General features: G+C 39.7%; 8 protein-coding genes and 1 long non-coding RNA gene across 12 annotated transcripts; 4 read left to right on the top strand and 5 right to left on the bottom strand.

Annotated features, from left to right (window-relative positions):
• The first annotated feature begins 212 nt into the window (after nt 1–212).
• Nucleotides 213–3990, top strand: AlaRS-m (alanine--tRNA ligase, mitochondrial). The gene is made up of 10 exons (XM_068286765.1): nt 213–502; nt 579–752; nt 817–962; nt 1034–1237; nt 1299–1574; nt 1634–2619; nt 2676–2832; nt 2886–3392; nt 3449–3650; nt 3719–3990. The coding sequence occupies exons 1-10, from the start codon at nt 335–337 to the stop codon at nt 3917–3919; spliced, it is 3021 nt and encodes a 1006-aa protein (XP_068142866.1). The 5' UTR covers nt 213–334; the 3' UTR covers nt 3920–3990.
• Gen (XPG-like endonuclease) lies at nt 3846–6551 on the bottom strand. Its single transcript, XM_068286766.1, has 5 exons — nt 6329–6551; nt 5966–6275; nt 5620–5909; nt 5368–5535; nt 3846–5300 (listed from the first exon to the last, which is right to left on the bottom strand). The coding sequence occupies exons 1-5, from the start codon at nt 6484–6486 to the stop codon at nt 3977–3979; spliced, it is 2250 nt and encodes a 749-aa protein (XP_068142867.1). The 5' UTR covers nt 6487–6551; the 3' UTR covers nt 3846–3976.
• A 260-nt stretch (nt 6552–6811) lies between these two features.
• Nucleotides 6812–8802, top strand: Fitm (acyl-coenzyme A diphosphatase Fitm). Its single transcript, XM_068287032.1, has 3 exons — nt 6812–6981; nt 7062–7676; nt 7741–8802. Exons 2-3 carry the CDS (start codon nt 7142–7144, stop codon nt 8469–8471), a joined length of 1266 nt encoding a protein of 421 aa, XP_068143133.1. The 5' UTR covers nt 6812–6981; nt 7062–7141; the 3' UTR covers nt 8472–8802.
• Gdap1 (ganglioside induced differentiation associated protein 1) lies at nt 8533–10919 on the bottom strand. 4 transcript variants are annotated; one of them, XR_011032025.1, is made up of 5 exons: nt 10509–10910; nt 9810–10002; nt 9552–9731; nt 8949–9495; nt 8533–8738 (listed from the first exon to the last, which is right to left on the bottom strand). XR_011032025.1 is itself a non-coding variant. In XM_068287035.1 (5 exons), the coding sequence occupies exons 1-5, from the start codon at nt 10629–10631 to the stop codon at nt 8950–8952; spliced, it is 984 nt and encodes a 327-aa protein (XP_068143136.1). In that variant the 5' UTR covers nt 10632–10919; the 3' UTR covers nt 8533–8949. The 4 variants fall into 4 exon arrangements, 3 of the variants coding, with proteins under 3 accessions (XP_068143136.1, XP_068143137.1, XP_068143135.1); XM_068287035.1 differs by having other exon boundaries at nt 8533–8975; nt 9034–9495; nt 10509–10919; XM_068287036.1 differs by having other exon boundaries at nt 9034–9495; nt 10509–10914.
• Nucleotides 10920–11747: 828 nt separating this feature from the next.
• Dhrs4 (Dehydrogenase/reductase 4) lies at nt 11748–13065 on the top strand. Its single transcript, XM_068287283.1, has 3 exons — nt 11748–12142; nt 12199–12601; nt 12674–13065. Exons 1-3 carry the CDS (start codon nt 11865–11867, stop codon nt 12977–12979), a joined length of 987 nt encoding a protein of 328 aa, XP_068143384.1. The 5' UTR covers nt 11748–11864; the 3' UTR covers nt 12980–13065.
• On the bottom strand, nt 12990–13978 carry CHMP2B (Charged multivesicular body protein 2b). Its single transcript, XM_068287286.1, has one exon. It carries the CDS (start codon nt 13756–13758, stop codon nt 13117–13119), a length of 642 nt encoding a protein of 213 aa, XP_068143387.1. The 5' UTR covers nt 13759–13978; the 3' UTR covers nt 12990–13116.
• Nucleotides 13979–14152: 174 nt separating this feature from the next.
• On the bottom strand, nt 14153–16416 carry l(3)73Ah (lethal (3) 73Ah). The gene is made up of 3 exons (XM_068287285.1): nt 15985–16416; nt 15446–15882; nt 14153–15383 (listed from the first exon to the last, which is right to left on the bottom strand). Exons 1-3 carry the CDS (start codon nt 16088–16090, stop codon nt 15258–15260), a joined length of 669 nt encoding a protein of 222 aa, XP_068143386.1. The 5' UTR covers nt 16091–16416; the 3' UTR covers nt 14153–15257.
• A 163-nt stretch (nt 16417–16579) lies between these two features.
• Prosbeta6 (proteasome beta6 subunit) lies at nt 16580–17552 on the bottom strand. The gene is made up of 2 exons (XM_068287284.1): nt 17389–17552; nt 16580–17322 (listed from the first exon to the last, which is right to left on the bottom strand). Exons 1-2 carry the CDS (start codon nt 17469–17471, stop codon nt 16704–16706), a joined length of 702 nt encoding a protein of 233 aa, XP_068143385.1. The 5' UTR covers nt 17472–17552; the 3' UTR covers nt 16580–16703.
• A 159-nt stretch (nt 17553–17711) lies between these two features.
• Nucleotides 17712–18143, top strand: LOC137574843 (uncharacterized). Its single transcript, XR_011032050.1, has 2 exons — nt 17712–17760; nt 17850–18143. It is a non-coding gene; the product is annotated as an uncharacterized lncRNA (long non-coding RNA).
• The last annotated feature ends 560 nt before the right edge of the window (nt 18144–18703 follow it).

Here is an 18703-nt window from a genome sequence, read left to right as displayed (position 1 = left end):
AAACCAAAATAAGGAAAACAATCGTTAAATTTAAAATTTTATAATTTGCTATTTCAAATAAAAATTTTTAAGATTTATTAACTACTATGTTCAAATAAATTTAATATGTGTTCTACCGGATGACTTGGCGGGTTTCTAGCTTGAAAATTTTCTGAATTCACTTGTCACCGTCTCGATGTGAATGTCTCTTGGCTTTTTGAAAATACAGCTGTTTGGAACAGCTGATCGATCAAGCAGATTTATCAGGAGCATATTATAATTGCCGGTCCGGCGAAGGCCGTAAATTAAATGTAATTAATTTGGCGTCAAAATTGATAATTATTGAGTGTTTGGCATGTACAACTCGGCCAAACAGTTGCAGCGTGTGCTAACAGCACGAGAGATTCGGAAAACGTTCATTGACTACTTTACCATCAATCATGAACACAAATTCGTACGCTCCAGCCCAGTGGTGCCCTTCTGTGATCCCACTGTGGCCTTTGTGAATGCTGGCATGAATCAGGTGAGCTCTCTGAGTGCTGTCACTTTCCCTCCCACTGATTTGATTCACACTGATTAGCCTATTGTATAATTTCCAGTTTAAATCCGTATTTCTTGGCACAGCAGCGGCGCCGCACAAACGTGTGGTCAACTCCCAGAAATGTGTGCGAGTGGGAGGCAAGCATAATGATCTATCTGTTGTCGGTCAAGATGGTTATCATCATACGTTTTTTGAGATGTTGGGCAATTGGTCATTTGGGGATTATTTTAAGGTGAAATTAAAAGAGAGAATAAGTTGGACCAAGAATAATTGACAATATAATATTGCCTTTCCAGCGTGAAGCCTGTTCCATGGCTCTGGAGTTGCTGCGTGGACCCTATAATATAGATACCAGACGTCTATATGTCACATATTTCGCTGGAGATAAGGTTTTAGGAATACCAGCAGACTTGGAATGCTTTGAAATTTGGCGGAGCTTGGGGTAAAATATAATAACTGGTAATATATATTTCCGCCCTCAGTTATATAATCCGTTTGTGTTTGTTATAATAGTTTTCCCTCTTCACGAATTTTACCCTTCGGCTGTCGAGATAACTTTTGGGAAATGGGTTTAACTGGTCCTTGTGGACCGTGCACAGAAATCCATATCGACCATCAACCCGAACTCGCTTCTGTAGACGAACGAGCCAAATTGGTTAATGCGGGTCGCTCGGATCTCACAGAGCTTTGGAATTTGGTTTTTATCCAGTACAATCGGTAAATAAGGCTAATAAATAACATTAACAGAAAAACAAACCCCATTCTGAAACTTTTTCAGACATCCAGATGGATCTATTACCCAATTACCGGCGCATCATGTAGACACTGGAATGGGTTTTGAGCGTTTAACAGCGATTCTACAAAATAAATCTTCGAATTATGACACCGATCTGTTTACACCCATTTTCGATGGCATTCATCAGCTGTCGAGGGCTCCTGCCTATACGGGAAGCTTTCAAAAGGATACTGTTCTGGACACAAGCTACAGAATATTGGCCGATCATGCACGCATGATAACCGCTTGTTTGGCCGATGGCATGCTCCCAGATCAAAAGTAAGTCCAGGCTTAAAAAATTGTTAATTCTTTCAATTGATTACCTGCATTTCCTTTAGCCAAAAACTTCGCCGTGTATTACGCAAAGCTTTGAATCTATCAGAGCATGTCTTCGCTCAGGAAAATCTATTGTCCCGCCTAGTGCCCATTGTGGTAGAGACTTTGGGTGAAGCGTATCCCGAAATGTCCATAAAGCAATCAAATGTCATTGAATTAATTAATCACGAGCATGATGTGTACAAAAATCTAAGGGAAAGTTCATCGAAGGCATTTGCTGAAGTTCTCACTGAATTTCCCAAATTGGATGATATCGATCTAATGGAATGTCCGGGATTTGTACCAGCCTATCGTGAATTTCAGGTGCAACGCAGTAAATTCAATAATAACACCATACCAGGTGACTTTCTTTACAAACTGACAGACACCTATGGATTAACCGAGGAGAGTTTTGTTAAATTGGCTGAGCTGGAGAATATGAACTGTGATTTGGAACGTTATCGGGCAGAGGTATCCATGGCCAAGACGAGAATGAAAAAGGGTCGCGAAAATATCGCCCACACTGGTGATGATGATGGCATAGCCGATGCTCAGCTTAAACTTACCCAACGTCTAGCCCTCTCTACAGATAATAACCCAAAATATAGTTATCAGTATGATCAGACAAATGAATCCTATGTATTGCCCCAGCTGAAGACTCGGGTTGTGGGATTGTTACTCAATGCAAAGGAGGTTAATTCTATTGGCCATTTGAAACAAAGTGATACCGTTTCAATTGTCACCGAGGCCAGTAACTTTTACTATGAATCAGGTGGCCAGGAAGAGGATAAAGGGCACTTGATGGTGATTAGTAAGGAGGAGAATTCCAAGAAACAACTACAAGTGGAAAGTGTTAAGCATCTCAATAACTGTGTGGTACATATTTGTCGACTTGTCCCATCTGAAACTGAACCGACTCAAAGTGAAGAGTTTCAACTGTCTTTGGGCGATAAAGTCGAACTGATAGTAAATGCCGAGCACAGGCAGCTCAATACCTGCCATCACACAGGTAAGTACACGAAACTGTGTTATGTCCATATCAATTATGGGTTTAACCTTTTCCAGCTACTCACCTATTAAATGCGGCGATCCGTTGCCTGTTTCACAAAGTCACCTATCAAGTGTCCAGCTCGGTTACCAGTGAACAATGTAAATTGGAATTGGCCGTGCTGGGCAAGCGTCTGCAAAAGACGGACGTTGAACTCATTGAAGATCTAATTAAGTAAGCAGAGAAGAAATTAAGTTTCCCAAACTGATAATCATTACCTTTTCTAGCCGCCTCATTTGTCTTGGTGCTCCTGTCAAGGTAGATCAATTGAATGCCGCCCAAGTTCTGCAACAGAATGATATAACAATGGTTCCTGGTGAAGTCTATCCCGAGCAGGGTTTGCGCTTGGTTCAAGTCGCATCGGATGAACTGAAATTGCTATCCAAAGAGCTTTGTTGTGGCACTCATGTGACGAATACCCGTGAATTATCCTGCTTTTGCATTGTGAATCTAAAGCAAACAAATAGAGCCCGTTACGCCTTCACAGCTGTCGCGGGGCAAGCAGCAGAACATGTCCTCAAGACAGCCGCTCTGCTGCGTCATCGGGTCGATGTGCTTGCTGAGCAATTTCAAAAAGATAAGCTAACTAATGCCACTGAAGTGGAATTGCAGACGATACGCCATAATATGTTACATACGGATATCAAATTGCCATATGCCTTCAAAATGGACACTCTGGAGAGAATCAATGAGATGCTTAAGAGATTGAAGGAAACTTCAAGAACAACGCTCAAGTGAGTTGATCTTTAGCTTTCGTTCACGAGTCCATATAACTTTGTTTGTGTTTTAGAGAATTCGTGGAGGTGGAAATGAGAAATTTAATAATGGAAAAGCCACTGGACACACATCCATTCATATTGCACTACATCACTAGTTCTGCTTTGGTGGAAGAGATCCCCCTGCAGAGAGCCACCAAATTATGCACAGATCGTCCCATCTTGGTTGTCAGCATGTGTGATGGTTACGTCAAGGCGAGATGCTGTGTACCTCAGGTGAGAAACAAAGAATTGCCTCTTCAATCTTATAAATTGTAAACTGCTTTTTATTTTTGGTCTTTCAGTCTTGCCTTACAAAGGATTTCAATGCATCCACCTGGTTAAGTTCATTTGCTGTCACTTTTAAAGGTCAGGTGGCTGCTCCAAAGGGCCAAAATGCTCAGTTGGTCTGCAATATGAAATCGCGCAAAGTTTCTAATCTCTTTGAAGAGCAATTGGAGCAGGCTCTAACGCAGGCCCATAAATTTGCCAAGCTTTATTTGTGATTGAAGCAATGGAGAGTTAAGTTCGGGTTTGAATAAAAAAAAACAAACGCTTTAATATTAGTCACTTATAACCACAATGTCATCCTCTTCTTCCTCCTCCTCCTCATCCTCTTGCTGCTGGTGATGACCCAAGCTTGTTTCCATCAGCTGTTCGAAAAGATCCGCCTGCTCTAGGCTTTGATTAAAAAAGTAACTCACATTTGCATCGGATTCCACTGATGATGGCATTCTATCGCTTATTCTGTGTTGCATTTTAAACCGCCCAACAGGTGTCTTTGACAGTAAATGAGGGACTCTCTTTAGGTCACCCTTGACCAGCAGATCGTAGCTATCATCTAGATCCAGGCGCTTACTTTCGGGTTCAGTTCCCAAGCTGAGATCTCGCTTTTGCGTTGTTTTTATCTCATTCCTAAGACTTAACTGTCCAAGATGTAAACTCAGTTCATCATCATCAGCATCTTCAGGCTCAGTCCTCAAGTTGGCGTTAGATTCACTTTCTTGGACTTCATTTTTCAGACTAAGTTGTTCAAGTCGCAGGCTCAGATCATTATTCAAGAGCTCATAGTGCAATAAATGTCCTTGATGCTGAGTAAGAACAGGCCTATGATTGGATACAATGCCATTGATGATATCAGACATGTCGAATTCCTCATCGTCGCTATTCAAATCAGCGTCCAAAAATTTAGTCAAAGGTGTGGAACATTGTCCAACTCCCAATGGAGCAGAATTGGTCTTCACTGGGGTGTTCTCTTTGTCTTTTTGCAAAAATTGCTCCATGGAAGGTTGCTGTAATTTCTTTTTTTGACTCGAAACCTTTTTGGGTTTATCATCTCCTGGTATTGCTTTCTTTCTGGTTGATTTTTTCACAGGTTTCTCCTTGGATTTCAAAAAAGTGGCTACCAATTCGGGATACGATTTTTCTAGTAAGTCTAATGGTTCAACAGTCTGATATAATTCTTCTAAACCTTTTGGATGCTCCATCTCGAATTCGCTAAGTTGATCGTCAGGTATTAGGCCCTTAAGGCTGCCTTTGGTGTCTCTCCATTTCAACTCCAAGCTGGCTATACCCTTGACTGTACGTTTCTTAAGAATTTCTACAGGTTCTAATATGCTAGCACTACCCTGACGTCCTTGAGACACCTGCCACCTGGTTAGTACGGGAAAGAACTTCTGAAAACAGTATATCTCCGGCCATTGTAGTAGATGACCAATTTGTTTGATGAATTTAACCAAATTGGGTTGCTGCCAATTTAGTTTGAGTTGTGGTAAGCTGTCTGGTTCAGTTAGGAATTCAGCAATAACTTCTTCATTAGGAAAATCCGCAGAGAGCAAAGCTTTTCTCCTCAGAGTTAACTCGGCCTTGATAGATAAACGTTGTTCTCTAGAAGGAGGATTGAAAAATTTCAGTTAGGATTGGTTTTTCTATATATTTAGGGGTGGTAACGCACTTCCATAGACTTTCATCGCATCCTCGATTAGTGCGACATACACTGCAACCGCTTTTTGTATGAGATTGAGTTCTTCCCAGGTGACCACAATTGCTACAAATTGATTTATCATCCACGCGTATCTCGAGGGCATTATACGTACTTGTCTCATTGCGCCAATTTCTCAATCTTAAATAGAATTTACCATTTAAAGTTACATTCTCTATATATGTATGCATGTACATACATAGATTATATTTGTCGTTCTTTTACCTTTGTAAAATTTCGGCATCCGTGTACTTGTTAAACAGTTTGAGAACACCATCTTTACCTATGCCACCAATGCCATCGGGACAATAATCACAGCCACAGAGCAAAGCCATCACAATAATCTTATTTTGCCCAAAGTCCATGCGAGAGCAAATATCTCTCATGTCATAGATATCCACAGCTCCTCCAGCAGCCGCTTGGGCACCTTGGGTAGAGACGGAGAAGTTGCGATAGACACGCACTGCCCCATAGGCAAAGCAATCCGAGTCCTGGCTAATGACGCCATCTACCAACTAATCTGACATTCAATTAATAAACCCTAATCAGAAAAACAAAATTCCTAACTTACCCCATGCTTGTTCAAAAAGGCGCAATAGGCCTCAGCCTCGCCTGGTCCCTGGACACATTGTATGCCCATAGATATCAATAGATTCTCGCATTGCTTCAGCACATGATTGAAACGAGTGCGACCTTTCTCTTTAGCCTTATCAGTGTTCTCCTTATTTGAAGAGCCGCTGTCCTTTGGTTTTACTCCACGAAATTGCAGCTCATTTCTTTTGGCTATTACTTGGCTCTTAAGCTTAGGTGCAACTCCCTCCAACACAAAGATAGGTGTGACTTGTTCCCATATCAGATAGCAAGTACGAAAAAAAAGATTCCTATAGACATTCATATAATGAGATTATCAAATGATTTACACTACAAAACTCACTTCAAGTGATGCCGCGGATGTATAAAGAAATCCACAACGTTAAGACTCTCGCAGACCCAGCCAGCTAAATCAATTGCAACTTTCTTGCCACGTAACTCATTTATGGGCTTACGTTCGGCATGTGGCGTTAGGATGGACCACAGTTCCTTGACACCCATTTAAACAATATTTTCTCAATTACAGTATTCAAGCGGGTAATTTTTAAAAATTATGAGTTAACAAAAGACAAGAAAAACAGCTGTTTCCTTCAAAAAACAGTGATGCGAACTTTAGCTATTTTTAACCTAGCTAGAACCAGCCAAGCTTAATTAAATTTAAATTCTGAAATTTATATCCGTGTGAAGTTGGAATAAAATAAACATTTTAGTTATTTTACAATTCAAACTCATTATTTCATTCATTAAGATGGTAAACGTAAAGAAATTAATTTCAACGATTTAAAGTGGGGACAAATCTAGCTTTTCTGTTATTGCAGTTCACAGTGAGACGCCAGCGCCATACACCTGTGCAGCTGTTGCACACTTTATTTTGGTTAAAACGAAAAAAAAAAAGAGAAATACTTTTAAGAACAAAACGTTGCCAATGACGTGTGAAAAATACTATAAATATCAATGAAAAGTAACGCAAATCTACGAAATTTGGAATCAACTTAGGTAAGTCTTTAACCTACCACTTGGATTCGGTTTGAACTTTGACACTTTCTAAAAAACTTTCACTTTCCTTCCGAACGCAGTTAAAAAAAAGTCCAAAAAAGGGCAAGTGAACATCGACGACAAATACAACGTTCCAACAACAAATAGGAACAAAAGAACCATGGCCACCAAGAGGCGACCCCTTCGACCCAACTTGGGCGGAGGAAGCGGCCCATCGCCAAATACTTCTGGGACAAATATGAATTTCCGTCCCGGTGGACCAGATATCAGTCGATCTGAAGCGCGTGGCACTAGACCAACAGCAGCCCCAACCAGCGTTCGAGAGATTCTTGTCATGGGTATAATACATTTATGCAAGAAAATAATTTTCTTCAATACAGATTTAAAAGTGGCCCTTTACCTGGGCAGTCTGTTTGTCATCTCGGTTATTGGTGACTTTGTGCCATTTCCCAAGACGTACTTTGCCCGTTCGGATAATTTATTTAATTTATATTTCGTAAAAGTCGGTTGGGGCTGGACTTTGCTATTTGTCGTCCCGTTCCTGGTGCTCTCGGCCTATACAATAACCTGTGGCGATCATAAACGAATGTTAAGACATCATTTTCCACGTATTGTAATAGCAACATTTTTCTGGTTCTTCTGGACGAAGCTGTTTAATGTCGTGGAAACCTCCTATGGCAGATGCACCATTAAGGGTAAGTTTTTAAGTCTGTCAAGGTGTTTGTAATAATTCTGATTGAATTCTTTGTTTCTTGGTAGGTTTTGCCTCAAAATCTAGTTGCCTTAAAGCTGGCCATCTATGGCAAGGTTTCGATATTTCTGGGCATGCCTTTATACTCATACACTCTAGTCTCGTGCTCATCGAAGAGGCTCGTCCCATTGTTAAATGGGAAACGATTAAGGAACATATACGCAATGAGCTACACAATCGCTCCATATCAGAGAATACCGGCTCGAATCCATTGCGAGGGCTGAACGAAGAACAAATGCGTAGCCTACAATTTCTCTACAAGAGATTGACACCTATAATACGAACTCTTTTCATTGGCATGGCTGCCTTGCAGTTGCTCTGGGACATCATGCTGGTTGGAACGATGCTGTATTATCATCGTATGATTGAGAAGGTCATAAGTGGAATTATAGCCATACTGACCTGGTATTTCACCTATCGATTTTGGTATCCAACGCCTGGTCTATTACCCGATGCTCCTGGATTTGGTAGCTTTAGCTATCAACGGGCAACCAGAGATAGTTTTCCCCTTAAAAGGCATTCGCATTTAGGAGCAAACAGCTCTGCCAATACACCAGGAGCTGGTGGAGCAAGTTCATCGCGTGCACATACAAATGGTTCGAGTAGTAGAGAGCAGCAAATACCCAAATTTATGGGTATGCCGCTTTTTACCAATGTAAAGGCAGCATCAGCGGCAGCATCAGTACAACAATCGGAACAGCAACGAAGGGATCAACAGGCGTCCGTCACAGAAAGCTAGGAGACTCACTCCTCTCCAAGCGATTAACAAGCATAGCAGGAATTGAATTTTTATACCAAAATTTATGTTGAATTTTTCATACATATTTATTCGACAGTTTTTGTTGAAGATGTTGTAGTTGTAGATGAGGCTCTCTTCCCATAAAAATTATTTTTAATTTTTTTTTTTTGAATAACTTGACTTGGTGCATCATGGGTGATGGGTGATGAGTGTTGCCATGTCATCTCGGTAGTCTTAAGGCGTTTTGTGTTGTTTATATGTGACCAACTTTAATAACGAATTGATAATAAAAACAAAAAAAAAAAATGGGATTTGTTAACTAAAAAGTAAATGCCAAGTGTCTAGCATGGGTTCCAAGCAGCCCCAAATAGAAAACAATCAAAAAAAAATATGTAAAAGATACATATATGTATCTATATGTATACTATAAAAGGAAAGGGATCAGTTATTATCTTTGGATATTTGCCAGACATTTACCCTAAAAGTTGGTAGCTGCTGCCCACCCTGCTGTATGTACATATCTGTGATTATTTATGAGCAAAGGCTGCAAACATGGCCATACCCAAGAAGCCAGCTCCTGCTCCTATTTTATAATTTCCCGGCGTTTTGGACCACATCTCCTTTAATATCTCGAAATTGCTTGGCTGTAGCTTGTGGTAAGATTGACGCTGCTTGAATCGCAGAAAATAGTTCTCCACTTGCGGCAATTTGCCGTAGGACCAATAATAATTCTCAAATCCCAACTGATAGAGACGATGCAGAAGCAAACCCAAACTGACATCGGCCAATGTGAGTTGATCCCCGATTAGCCAATCAGTGCGCGGGGATTTTCTGGATAATTCCTGCTCCACATACAAAAGGACATGGCGAACAGCATCCAAGACACGTTGGAAATCATCACGTGAGGAGACCAAATCTTTGCGACGCAATTGTATATCCAATTTATGCTGCAAAGCACTCTTATTATGCGGCTCCAAGTCCTCCAAAGAACGACGTAACAAATCCAGAACTTTATCATTGTTCTCTGTTGGGAAAAATTTAATATAATTCAAATAAGTTCAAAATTTATGCATCACTCACTCAGGCAGGACTGCCGCACGGGTCCTATAAATGGTGCCTTGGGAACTAATTTGAGATCATCGTGCACAAATGATCCTAAACTCAATGCTCCAATGGGCAGACGTCCCAAAGCCTGTTCATAGACCATTACATCATCGAAGTCTTTAGAATCCTGCGGAGGCTTCAATTTCGGATGCATTTCTGTAAGTTTCAAAGAATATATATAAAATGTCTTAATTTTTGTCTTCTCTGGAGCTGTGAAAGACTCTCTTGTTTTACCGCCACGAAATTTGCTCTCCACATAGTTGATTATATGATGAGAATTGGGTATAACAAAGGCACCATCCTGCAGTACGGGCACATCCCCTTTGGGATTTAGATTCAGAAACCATGAGGAATACTGTTCTCCATTGCATAAGTCCACCACATAGGGAGTAAAGTCAATGTTCTTCTCATAGAGGACGAGGAGAACCTAAAGAGAAATATAACAAGTAATAATCATTTTCTCTATCCTAAATGTCCTTGTTTTTAAAATCTTAATTGCATTTTGATTATTACAGATTTTAGCTGACAAAATAAAATATAAATCCTTGAATTAAAAATGTTGGGCGAGATATTTATTTAGTTTTAAACGCAATCTCTTTGATCATTTTCTATGCAAATTCTTTTTGATTGTTATTTCTCCACTTAGCACCTGACACTGAGACAGGTAAACAATAAATAAATCTATTCGATGCGGTCATAAAACTATATCTGGAAAACTAAAAAAACTTAAAAACTTAAATAGAAGTAAATTTCCTATTTAATATGCTACCCCAAAACCCCTTCAACTTGGTTCGGCACTATTGCGTCCATGTAATGGATTTGGCCCTGTCATTACAACTGATGATCATCAAGATGATAATCATGATGATTAACTCGTTTTGGTTTTGTAATTTTTGTTACTTATATCGAAAATCACATGATTTATGAACTAACTTTTTGCGAATAGAAATTATATGGATGAAAATAGAGCACGAGTTTATTATCCGTAAAAACAGGAGCCTTGAAATCCTGCAAGACAGGCGAAGAATTAGCAATTTCTTTTTCTTGTTCAGACATTTCTTATTAATTCTTTTCAATCAAAAAATTAAGTTAAACGTAATAATTAAAAATCGTCTTCGTTTAGTTGTTTGTTTTAGTTTTGGTTTTGGTAGTTTTTTTTTCTTTTTATCACATGCCGTGTTAACCGCGTGCCGGGGGAGAAGGTACAACGCGAACCGGAGACCGAGACGAAGGTGGAAACGGAACGACCCGGACCAACGAATTGCTACTGGCCGACTGTAGCTGAGGGTAGAACTCAAAAAGTGTGGGATCAGAGCATATTGTGGCTATGTACCTATGTATATATGTACATAGGTTGGTGAGTAAGGGAAGGGAAGCCGCTCTGACAGCTTTAATAATTTGCACTTTCAATCGAGAGACGAGCAATATGTACAGTGAGCATTAAGCAAAACGAATTTCATGGAATCGTCTATAAGATACATTCATTTTTGAAAGGTAAAGGCTGTGAATTTACAAGTACCTTTCCGCTAAAACATACAATAAGAATTCTTTTCGAAACATAAAAAGAAATCCTGTGCATTGATTATACACAATTTTGTTGTAAATTTGTTGAAAACAATGAATTTTACAGTCTATTGCATACTTAAGGGAGCAAAGTTCCGCTCACTACTTGCTGAAACTTTTTAAGTAAAATAACCCTTTATGTTAGCCAATCTTTCGGATATCTATGTATATATTAAAATTTTACCGACTAATTTTGTCATTTTTAGGGACTTATCACTGTATATTTGCCGTATTTTGGGTGTACGTCTAAAGCAAATCTGTTGCCACTTGATTATATTTGTTTGTCATACTTTATTATTTATCTTTATTTGCTAATATATTACGAAACAGAATGTTTATTTGTAGATTTTCATTTCAGCAGCGACAAAACGAACATTGTTACTTATCTTGCCGATGTCGCCAGCCAGGCAGACAGTTTTTTAGTCCATTCTGCTATTCAATTAAATGTAAGATAATCTGAATAATTTGCCTATACAAATCGGAAAAACGTTGTATACATATATGTACTTATGAAATTGACTAACAGTTATTAACAATCGATGCAAAAATTCAGGCGCAAGTGAATAAAATATTTAAAATTTGCGCGCCTAACTTTGTGTCCATTTCGGGGTGAATGGCAAGCAAGCAAATGACGGCAGATAATAGAAACAACAAAACTTTATGAGTGTAAAAATCAATTATAAAACGTTTACTTAGGGTCAGGTCAGGTCAGAGTTAGGCTAGAAAATGTTTAATTTAAGTAAGCAATTGGGAGTGAAGTTACCTTTGACTATTCCCATGTCGACTACGGCCGTGAATCGAAACGGCGTCGGAGTCCAAAGTTCCATAAAGAGAAATCTCACCAACAATAACAACAACAACCAGCGATTAGCTATCAAACATTATCAAAATCTTTGCCATAAACGCTTGTCGTCCTCCTCAAGTGGAAGCAGTCCGAGTTCTGAATCCAATCAAATGAAGCGTTTGGCAGGAAAAGTTGCTGTGGTCACCGCCTCCACCGATGGGTAAACCAGATCCATTTACATTGTTTTCAAACGGAATATTAATGTTTTCGTTTTAGAATTGGCTTTGCCATAGCAAAACGTCTGGCGGAGGACGGAGCAGCCGTGGTTATTAGCAGCCGTAAGCAAAAAAATGTGGATAACGCCTTGGCCGAGCTAAGGAAACTCAATCTTAATGTCCATGGCCTGAAGTGTCATGTTAGCGAGGCTCAGGACCGGAAGGAGTTGTTTGAACAAACCATTAGTAAATATGGCAAATTAAATATATTGATTAGTAATGCCGCCACCAATCCGGCAGTGGGTGGCGTCCTCGAATGTGATGAAACAGTGTGGGATAAGATATTCGATGTTAATGTAAAGAGCTCCTATTTGTTGGCCAAAGAGGCATTGCCCTATCTGAGGCAGCAGAAGGCATCCAGCATTGTCTTTGTCTCATCCATAGCAGGCTACGATGCGTTTGAGGTTAGTTTAGTTCAAAGGTCGTCGAGCAATTTCTCTATGTACTTGTAACACACGTTGATGTCTCTCTTTCAGCTCTTGGGCGCCTATTCGGTAAGCAAAACTGCTTTAATTGGCCTTACCAAGGCTGCCGCCAAGGATTTGGCCCCCGAAGGTATTCGTGTCAATTGTCTAGCGCCTGGCGTAATTAAGACAAAATTCTCAAAAGCCTTGTATGAGAACGAGTCGGCAAATGAGGCAGCTTTGGCCAAAATTCCCATGGGTCGATTGGGCACTAGCGAGGAAATGGCTGGAGTAGTCTCTTTTCTAGTCTCCGAAGATGCTGGCTACATCACTGGAGAGTCTATAGTGGCTGGTGGTGGTATGACGGCACGTCTATAAGGCAATTCACTTAGGATGGTTTTTTTTTGTTTTGCATACATTTACAATTTACTTATCAGCTAGTGAATATAAATTTATAACAATGATTGATTTTGTTTCAATATAAATAGATTTAGATAAGGCAACTGGCTGTTGATTTATGAGGAACGCAGCTTCGCCAATTGGTCAGCTATATCCTTTTCTGTGCGTTTGCCCGCTGTCTCAAAGTCCGATGAAGTACCTGTTGCCGGTATATTGGACATTTTTCCGGAAATTTCAATGCCGATCTCATCAAGCACTTGATTGACAACAGCATTCGATTCTTCCTCATCACCAGACTCGTTAAGCATATCATCTAGCGTATCATTAATCATTTCATCCGTCATCTCCATTTTCATATTCGCAGCCTGAAAATCTCGCACTGTTCCGGCAATTTGCTCCGGACGCATCACCTTATTCATGGTGGCCATTGTCTTGGCTGTGCTGCCCATGGCTTCGCTTAGTGCAATATTGGCTCCCATATTTTTATTTTGATAGCCAATGGATTGAATTTTTCCAGCTGCGGCATAACTTCGTGACTTTTGTTTACGAATCTCCACAAGTTGCTTGGCCAGTATCCGACAGGCGTCATTGTTCCCAGCAGCAGCATTCCTCCTAATCTCTGCCTCTAGTTTTTTCTCCTCTTGCTCCAATTTTAAACGTTCACGTTCAATGTCACGGGTGGCTTTCCTTAAGCTCCGATCGTTTTCCCGTTGCTGTTCCTTTACGGTGGGTTTCTTGCCAAATATATTGTTGAACATTCTACTTCTTTTTTAATTTTTCTGGGATGGGAAGTTAATTTTGTTAAAAAGTGCCTAAAGCTGATTACAAATATCTGTGGGTTTTTCTTCTACTGTTTTGGATGAATCACCCACCAAAGCGGGCAGAGGCTGAGGTAAACATCATAAAAACAGCTGTTGTTTACCGTTTTGAATGGGGATTGTCGGCTATCGGAGCGACATATCGATATGCTATCGACAATAGGAGCAAAGTGCCGATTTGTTATCAGTTATCGGCGCAAAACGTGGAACAGTTTGAAATATCAGTTTTTGCGAATATTGAGCAAAACAAATTATCTTAGCCGGCAAAACAAATTTTTTTTTTAGCCGGAAGTGCATTTAAGTTTAATAAATTTTTTCCCGCCCTTGGGCGCAATGAAGAACGACGAAAATTTAATAAAATCAAGGAGAACAATTATATATTGCAAATAGGAAATTGTTGATTAAATCATGAGCAAACGCGACACACGAAATAAGAAATAAAATAAAATTAAAAAAAAAAAAAAATGATAAGGGGTGTTTACACCTAAGACTATTCTAAAATATACATATACAGTTTTTATATATATAATTACGACTTTATACACAAACATACAAAATACATTAGTTAGGATCTAAACGATTTCTGCCCTATTTACACAATAAACACTTTTAAATATCACATCCTTCAACATTCTTGTTTAAAGACGTGAAACCGATTTGGAGTCCTATTTACACAAAAGTGATCTATTTATTTTTTTGTTCCTGTCAAAAGTTCAACATTTTTTACCATATCGAACGAATTGTTTACTATATTCCGCCAACCTGAATGAGATTTAAACAAATCCTAAACAACATATTTAAAAAGATGTGAGGTAGCATTATAAGAAACATACCCAAAAAAAAAAAAAAAAACTAAAATTTCGTTAGGATATTTAACAATTGCTTCCAAGTTTCAACTCACTTGTATTTTGAATAATATTTATATGTAAACTAGATAGGAGATTAAACAAAAAATAATGTTCTAGTTTAAATAGAAAGCTTTACGATTACAAATGGAAACTTTTGGGAAGCAATTAATTAAAGTAATTCTAAAAAAGAATTGAGAACCATGCAATAAATGCACTTTGTGTCACATTTTAAGAGTAATTAAAATCGGAATTTCAAGCAAAATGTCAGCGAAAATTGAGAATATAAGTCAAGTGCGGGCTGAAGAATTTTAAACAAAATGTTGAGTTGTGAAAATGTTTGTCTAGTGTAAACAGGACATTAGGAGGACCTAAATCTGAGAGAGCCAGGCAACAGAAACTTCAATTGCCTGAATAACTAACTAGCCCTAATTAACGAGGGCTTATATATATATATACGCGTATCCTCTTTCGCGCTCTCTCTATCTATCTCACTGTCACCTACACTTACATTTGTTTTACGCTTTGTCAATAAATTATAAAAAAATATATATAGATCATTTGTTGTTGAGGGAGTTTGGGTTATAGACTGATTTAGAGCTCAACTCTGGGACGAAATTGTAGACGTAACGGCGGATCTCTGAAACGCCAGCGCGTGACGTACACGAATTTCAACGTATGATCCTTGCCCAGCAGCTCCTCGTTGCACAATATGTCGATCTGAAAGGAATTGGTCATTTAAAGAATCCTTATAAACTTGCAAAGCTCTCATTTGGACTTACCTCTCGATACTTTTCGATGCCATTGAGTATCTTTTTGGCCACCAGCTTTTTGAGATGCGTTATAGTCGCTTGGGAGCTGCAGCGGATGAAACGCCTTTGCAGATTCTTAAAATTATTGCTTATACATTCGAGGCACACATTGACCTGCTCGTCAAGACGATGGAAATCGGACTCTGCATGCGCCTCCATCACCTTTTCGTTATCATCTTCATGATTTGGCGTTATATCCTTAGGGCAGGGCATATTGCGGCTTTTATAAAAGTCTCGTTCTCGCCGTGACTCATCTTCTTGGAGTTTCGGAACCAATTTATAAACAATATCCTGCATGGTGCGATCGAAGCTAATGTATTGCAGGGGATGTGACTGATGAATGATATTGTCGCAGGTGGGGCAGGTTTTCTTCTCCTCCAAATGCTTGACCAGACAGCTTTTGCAAACTGAAATGGGATAACAGAACAAAAATTATAATAAACATATTGGACTGATGCTCCCTTAATCCAATTCGTCTTCGGCACACCGCGAACACCACTTTTACTCACATGTGTGCAGACACTCGGTCACAGTGGTGGCGTCTATAAAATATCCGCCGCAGATTTTACACGTGATATGCGGATTAATTGTTTTAAGTTTAACGCGACGCTCCATTTTTTTGTGTGTTAGTTTGCCTTTTTCCAATGTTTTCTTCTGAATTACTGTTGAATTTTACTTTTTGAAGTGTGTGCTCTTTCTATCTCCCTCCCTCTACCACTCTGCACTCTCTGCACACTCTTTTTGACAGGTCGCTGGGCTAGAATTTAAGCCGTTAGCTCGGCTTTATAATAAATTTGCAATACTTTCATTGTTATTGTTATTATTATTTTGTTTACGGTTCCAAGTTAAACTAATTTGACTATTTTTAAACAATTTAAATGAAATCTAAATTTGTGTGTACGTGTGAGTGTGAAATAAATTACTGATTCTGGCAACACTCTGTTGCCACTAGAGTTGCCAGACATTGAATCGGCAACATTCTAGTATTAGTGTGCCCAAATCTCATTAAAATTAAAGCACAGTAAAGTGTCGTTTAATGGCACGCCGATTAGGAGTTATACACCTATGGGAGCCTTTAACTTTTTAGAAAAGCTTAAGCTAATGTTACTTATTACTTGTTTATACAAGATTTATTTTATTTATCCTGTTTTCTGTAGCGAAATACAAATAATTTTTACTTAAGAATGCTTTTTTTTCTGATCCTTCATCCAGTCCGCCAATAAACCAGTTAATCCTTGCGCAAAGGTAATTCTTGGGATTTTATTTCATCCTTCGTGATGATATTGATTATGACCGAGTCCCCAGTGTAAATGTCCCGTTCGGCAGCCGAAATGAACGTATCGAACGCAACAGCCACGGCTCGCTCAATGCTCAGCTTGGGTAGTTCATCTTCGGATAGATTCTGATTCTTGTATCCAATTTGATTGTCCAGTACTGGCTGAAGCAAGGGACCAGCAGTGCCGCCAGCACGATAGGTGGCCCGTTCACAATGACCAATTGGATCGTAGGAATAGACAACTCCTTTGCCATCCTTATCAACACCGGCCAAAATGTTTGATACATAATAAGGGAAAAAGCGGCGGTTGTACATAGTGATGGACAGCATCTGGGCCAGAGCATCAGTAGACATCACCTTTAGATGTGTGTGCTCATACATTTGCATGCGGACTTTTAACAGTCCGGTCAACGAAAGAGTGTCAGACCAGCAGCCGGTGGACCCCAAAACGCTATTTTCCGACAATTTGAACAATTTATTCTGTGTGCGAGTGTGAATGTTGTAGCCACTGCTCAGACGAGTGTCAGCAGCTATCACCGCAAAGTCTTCACCGGCTATGGCCACTATGGAGCTGAAATAGGAACATATAAAACAATCGTTTGGCAATTGGCAAATGGATAAGATGGATAGTACTTACCCTCCATTGGACTCGTATGGAGAAAAGTCATGATGTTGCACTCCGGGCACTTGGTAATCTGGGAATTGCTCGAATTTGTTCATATTTATGGGCGAATAACACAAAAACGAATTTTAAGATGAAATGATTTGCAACTTCTCAACTCGCAGTGTGACCGTATTAAAAAACAAGATAAATGTCCAAATGCTATCGTTGTTTTGAGTACTTATCGAGTTTTGTTATATCGATATCATAATGGCAGCTTCAAGTACTTATCGGCACTTGTCTCAAATTATGAGTACATAACGATAAATGAAAATTTACATTAAATTTGTAAAAAAAACTTTTCCAAAACAATGGATGCCGACAGCAGTGGAAGTGTACGAAGTCGAGGTGTGTAATATTCAATTTACCCTGCCTCTCCCCCCTGCTATCAAGCAATAATTGCTGCAGTGTAAATCTTTTTGTTGTTTTTTTTCTAGTGCCAATGAAAAAGTGAAAAGAGAATAGTGTAAAGATGAAGAGAAAACGAAAACAAAAGCAAAATAATGCTAGGACAAAATGGACGAGGACAGTGCCAAAGTACTTGCACTCATCGAAGGCTCCCCCTCATCTAGGTCGATGAACAGAAGCCAAAGTAACTAATTCCAATTCTTCTATGCAGATTCACAGAGAACTCATCATAGCCGGCGTCGCCTTGAAAGGCGTACACGAGAAGAGAAGGTTCCATATTTTACCGATGTTCGACGGGAAAACAATCGATTGCGTAAATTAAATGGGCTAGAGGAAGAAAAGGTTCCATATTTTACGGATGCTAAACGTGAATCCGAACGACTGCGTAATTTAAATGCCAGGAACCGTACACCTTCTCCACCCTCCTACACAACTATTAGATCCAGAATTCGATATAGCAACAGATCCAATAATGAAAGATCTATCCATGGTAGAAGAAGTCGTAGTCGAAGCCGAGAGCGGGAATTATATCGGGATAGGGTGGCTAATCGACGGCATAGTCGAACTCGGAGTCGAAGTCGGAGCCCACGGCGGCGCCATTCACCAATGCCACGCATTATAACTATTCCTGTGCCGGTACCAGCTGCTGGATATCCTTATAATTATGTTAGAGACTATATGCCCTTTGGTTTATCTATTTATCTAATTTTCGCTTTTCACTATTGCAGGGCTGGCCGCCGCCCGGTCAAGAATATTATGCACCTCTTCCTCCATATCCGCATCCGCCGCGATATAGAGGGGGTCGACTGCCACCGCCGCCATATTCGTTGGGATCCACGTTCCATTTTCCACCAAGACGGGCCCCACGGCCGCCATCGCGTTA

The sequence above is a fragment of the Drosophila tropicalis genome, unplaced genomic scaffold (assembly GCF_018151085.1).
Source record: "Drosophila tropicalis isolate 14030-0801.00 unplaced genomic scaffold, ASM1815108v1 contig_463, whole genome shotgun sequence".
NCBI lineage: Eukaryota > Metazoa > Arthropoda > Insecta > Diptera > Drosophilidae > Drosophila > Drosophila tropicalis.
The sequence above is the reverse complement of the archived record's forward strand: the minus strand, read 5'-3'. Positions and strand labels throughout refer to the sequence as shown.

Excerpts from the sequence above, each read along its gene's own strand:
- AlaRS-m (XM_068286765.1), top strand. The coding sequence starts at position 335 with ATGTACAACTCGGCCAAACAGTTGCAGCGTGTGCTAACAGCACGAGAG. Across the intron at positions 963-1,033 it reads GAAATTTGGCGGAGCTTGGG|TTTTCCCTCTTCACGAATTT; the intron begins GTAAAATATAAT and ends TTGTTATAATAG. Across the intron at positions 1,575-1,633 it reads GGCATGCTCCCAGATCAAAA|CCAAAAACTTCGCCGTGTAT; the intron begins GTAAGTCCAGGC and ends CATTTCCTTTAG.
- Gen (XM_068286766.1), bottom strand. The coding sequence starts at position 6,486 with ATGGGTGTCAAGGAACTGTGGTCCATCCTAACGCCACATGCCGAACGT. Across the intron at positions 6,276-6,328 it reads CATCCGCGGCATCACTTGAA|GAATCTTTTTTTTCGTACTT; the intron begins GTGAGTTTTGTA and ends GAATGTCTATAG. Across the intron at positions 5,910-5,965 it reads CCTTTTTGAACAAGCATGGG|TTGGTAGATGGCGTCATTAG; the intron begins GTAAGTTAGGAA and ends ATGTCAGATTAG.
- Fitm (XM_068287032.1), top strand. The coding sequence starts at position 7,142 with ATGGCCACCAAGAGGCGACCCCTTCGACCCAACTTGGGCGGAGGAAGC. Across the intron at positions 7,677-7,740 it reads TGGCAGATGCACCATTAAGG|GTTTTGCCTCAAAATCTAGT; the intron begins GTAAGTTTTTAA and ends GTTTCTTGGTAG.
- Gdap1 (XM_068287034.1), bottom strand. The coding sequence starts at position 10,631 with ATGTCTGAACAAGAAAAAGAAATTGCTAATTCTTCGCCTGTCTTGCAG. Across the intron at positions 10,003-10,508 it reads ATAATTTCTATTCGCAAAAA|GTTCTCCTCGTCCTCTATGA; the intron begins GTTAGTTCATAA and ends ATTTCTCTTTAG. Across the intron at positions 9,496-9,551 it reads CGTGCGGCAGTCCTGCCTGA|AGAACAATGATAAAGTTCTG; the intron begins GTGAGTGATGCA and ends TTTTCCCAACAG.
- Dhrs4 (XM_068287283.1), top strand. The coding sequence starts at position 11,865 with ATGTTTAATTTAAGTAAGCAATTGGGAGTGAAGTTACCTTTGACTATT. Across the intron at positions 12,143-12,198 it reads GTCACCGCCTCCACCGATGG|AATTGGCTTTGCCATAGCAA; the intron begins GTAAACCAGATC and ends TTTTCGTTTTAG. Across the intron at positions 12,602-12,673 it reads CAGGCTACGATGCGTTTGAG|CTCTTGGGCGCCTATTCGGT; the intron begins GTTAGTTTAGTT and ends TCTCTCTTTCAG.
- CHMP2B (XM_068287286.1), bottom strand. The coding sequence starts at position 13,758 with ATGTTCAACAATATATTTGGCAAGAAACCCACCGTAAAGGAACAGCAA.
- Prosbeta6 (XM_068287284.1), bottom strand. The coding sequence starts at position 17,471 with ATGAACAAATTCGAGCAATTCCCAGATTACCAAGTGCCCGGAGTGCAA. Across the intron at positions 17,323-17,388 it reads CCATACGAGTCCAATGGAGG|CTCCATAGTGGCCATAGCCG; the intron begins GTAAGTACTATC and ends TTCCTATTTCAG.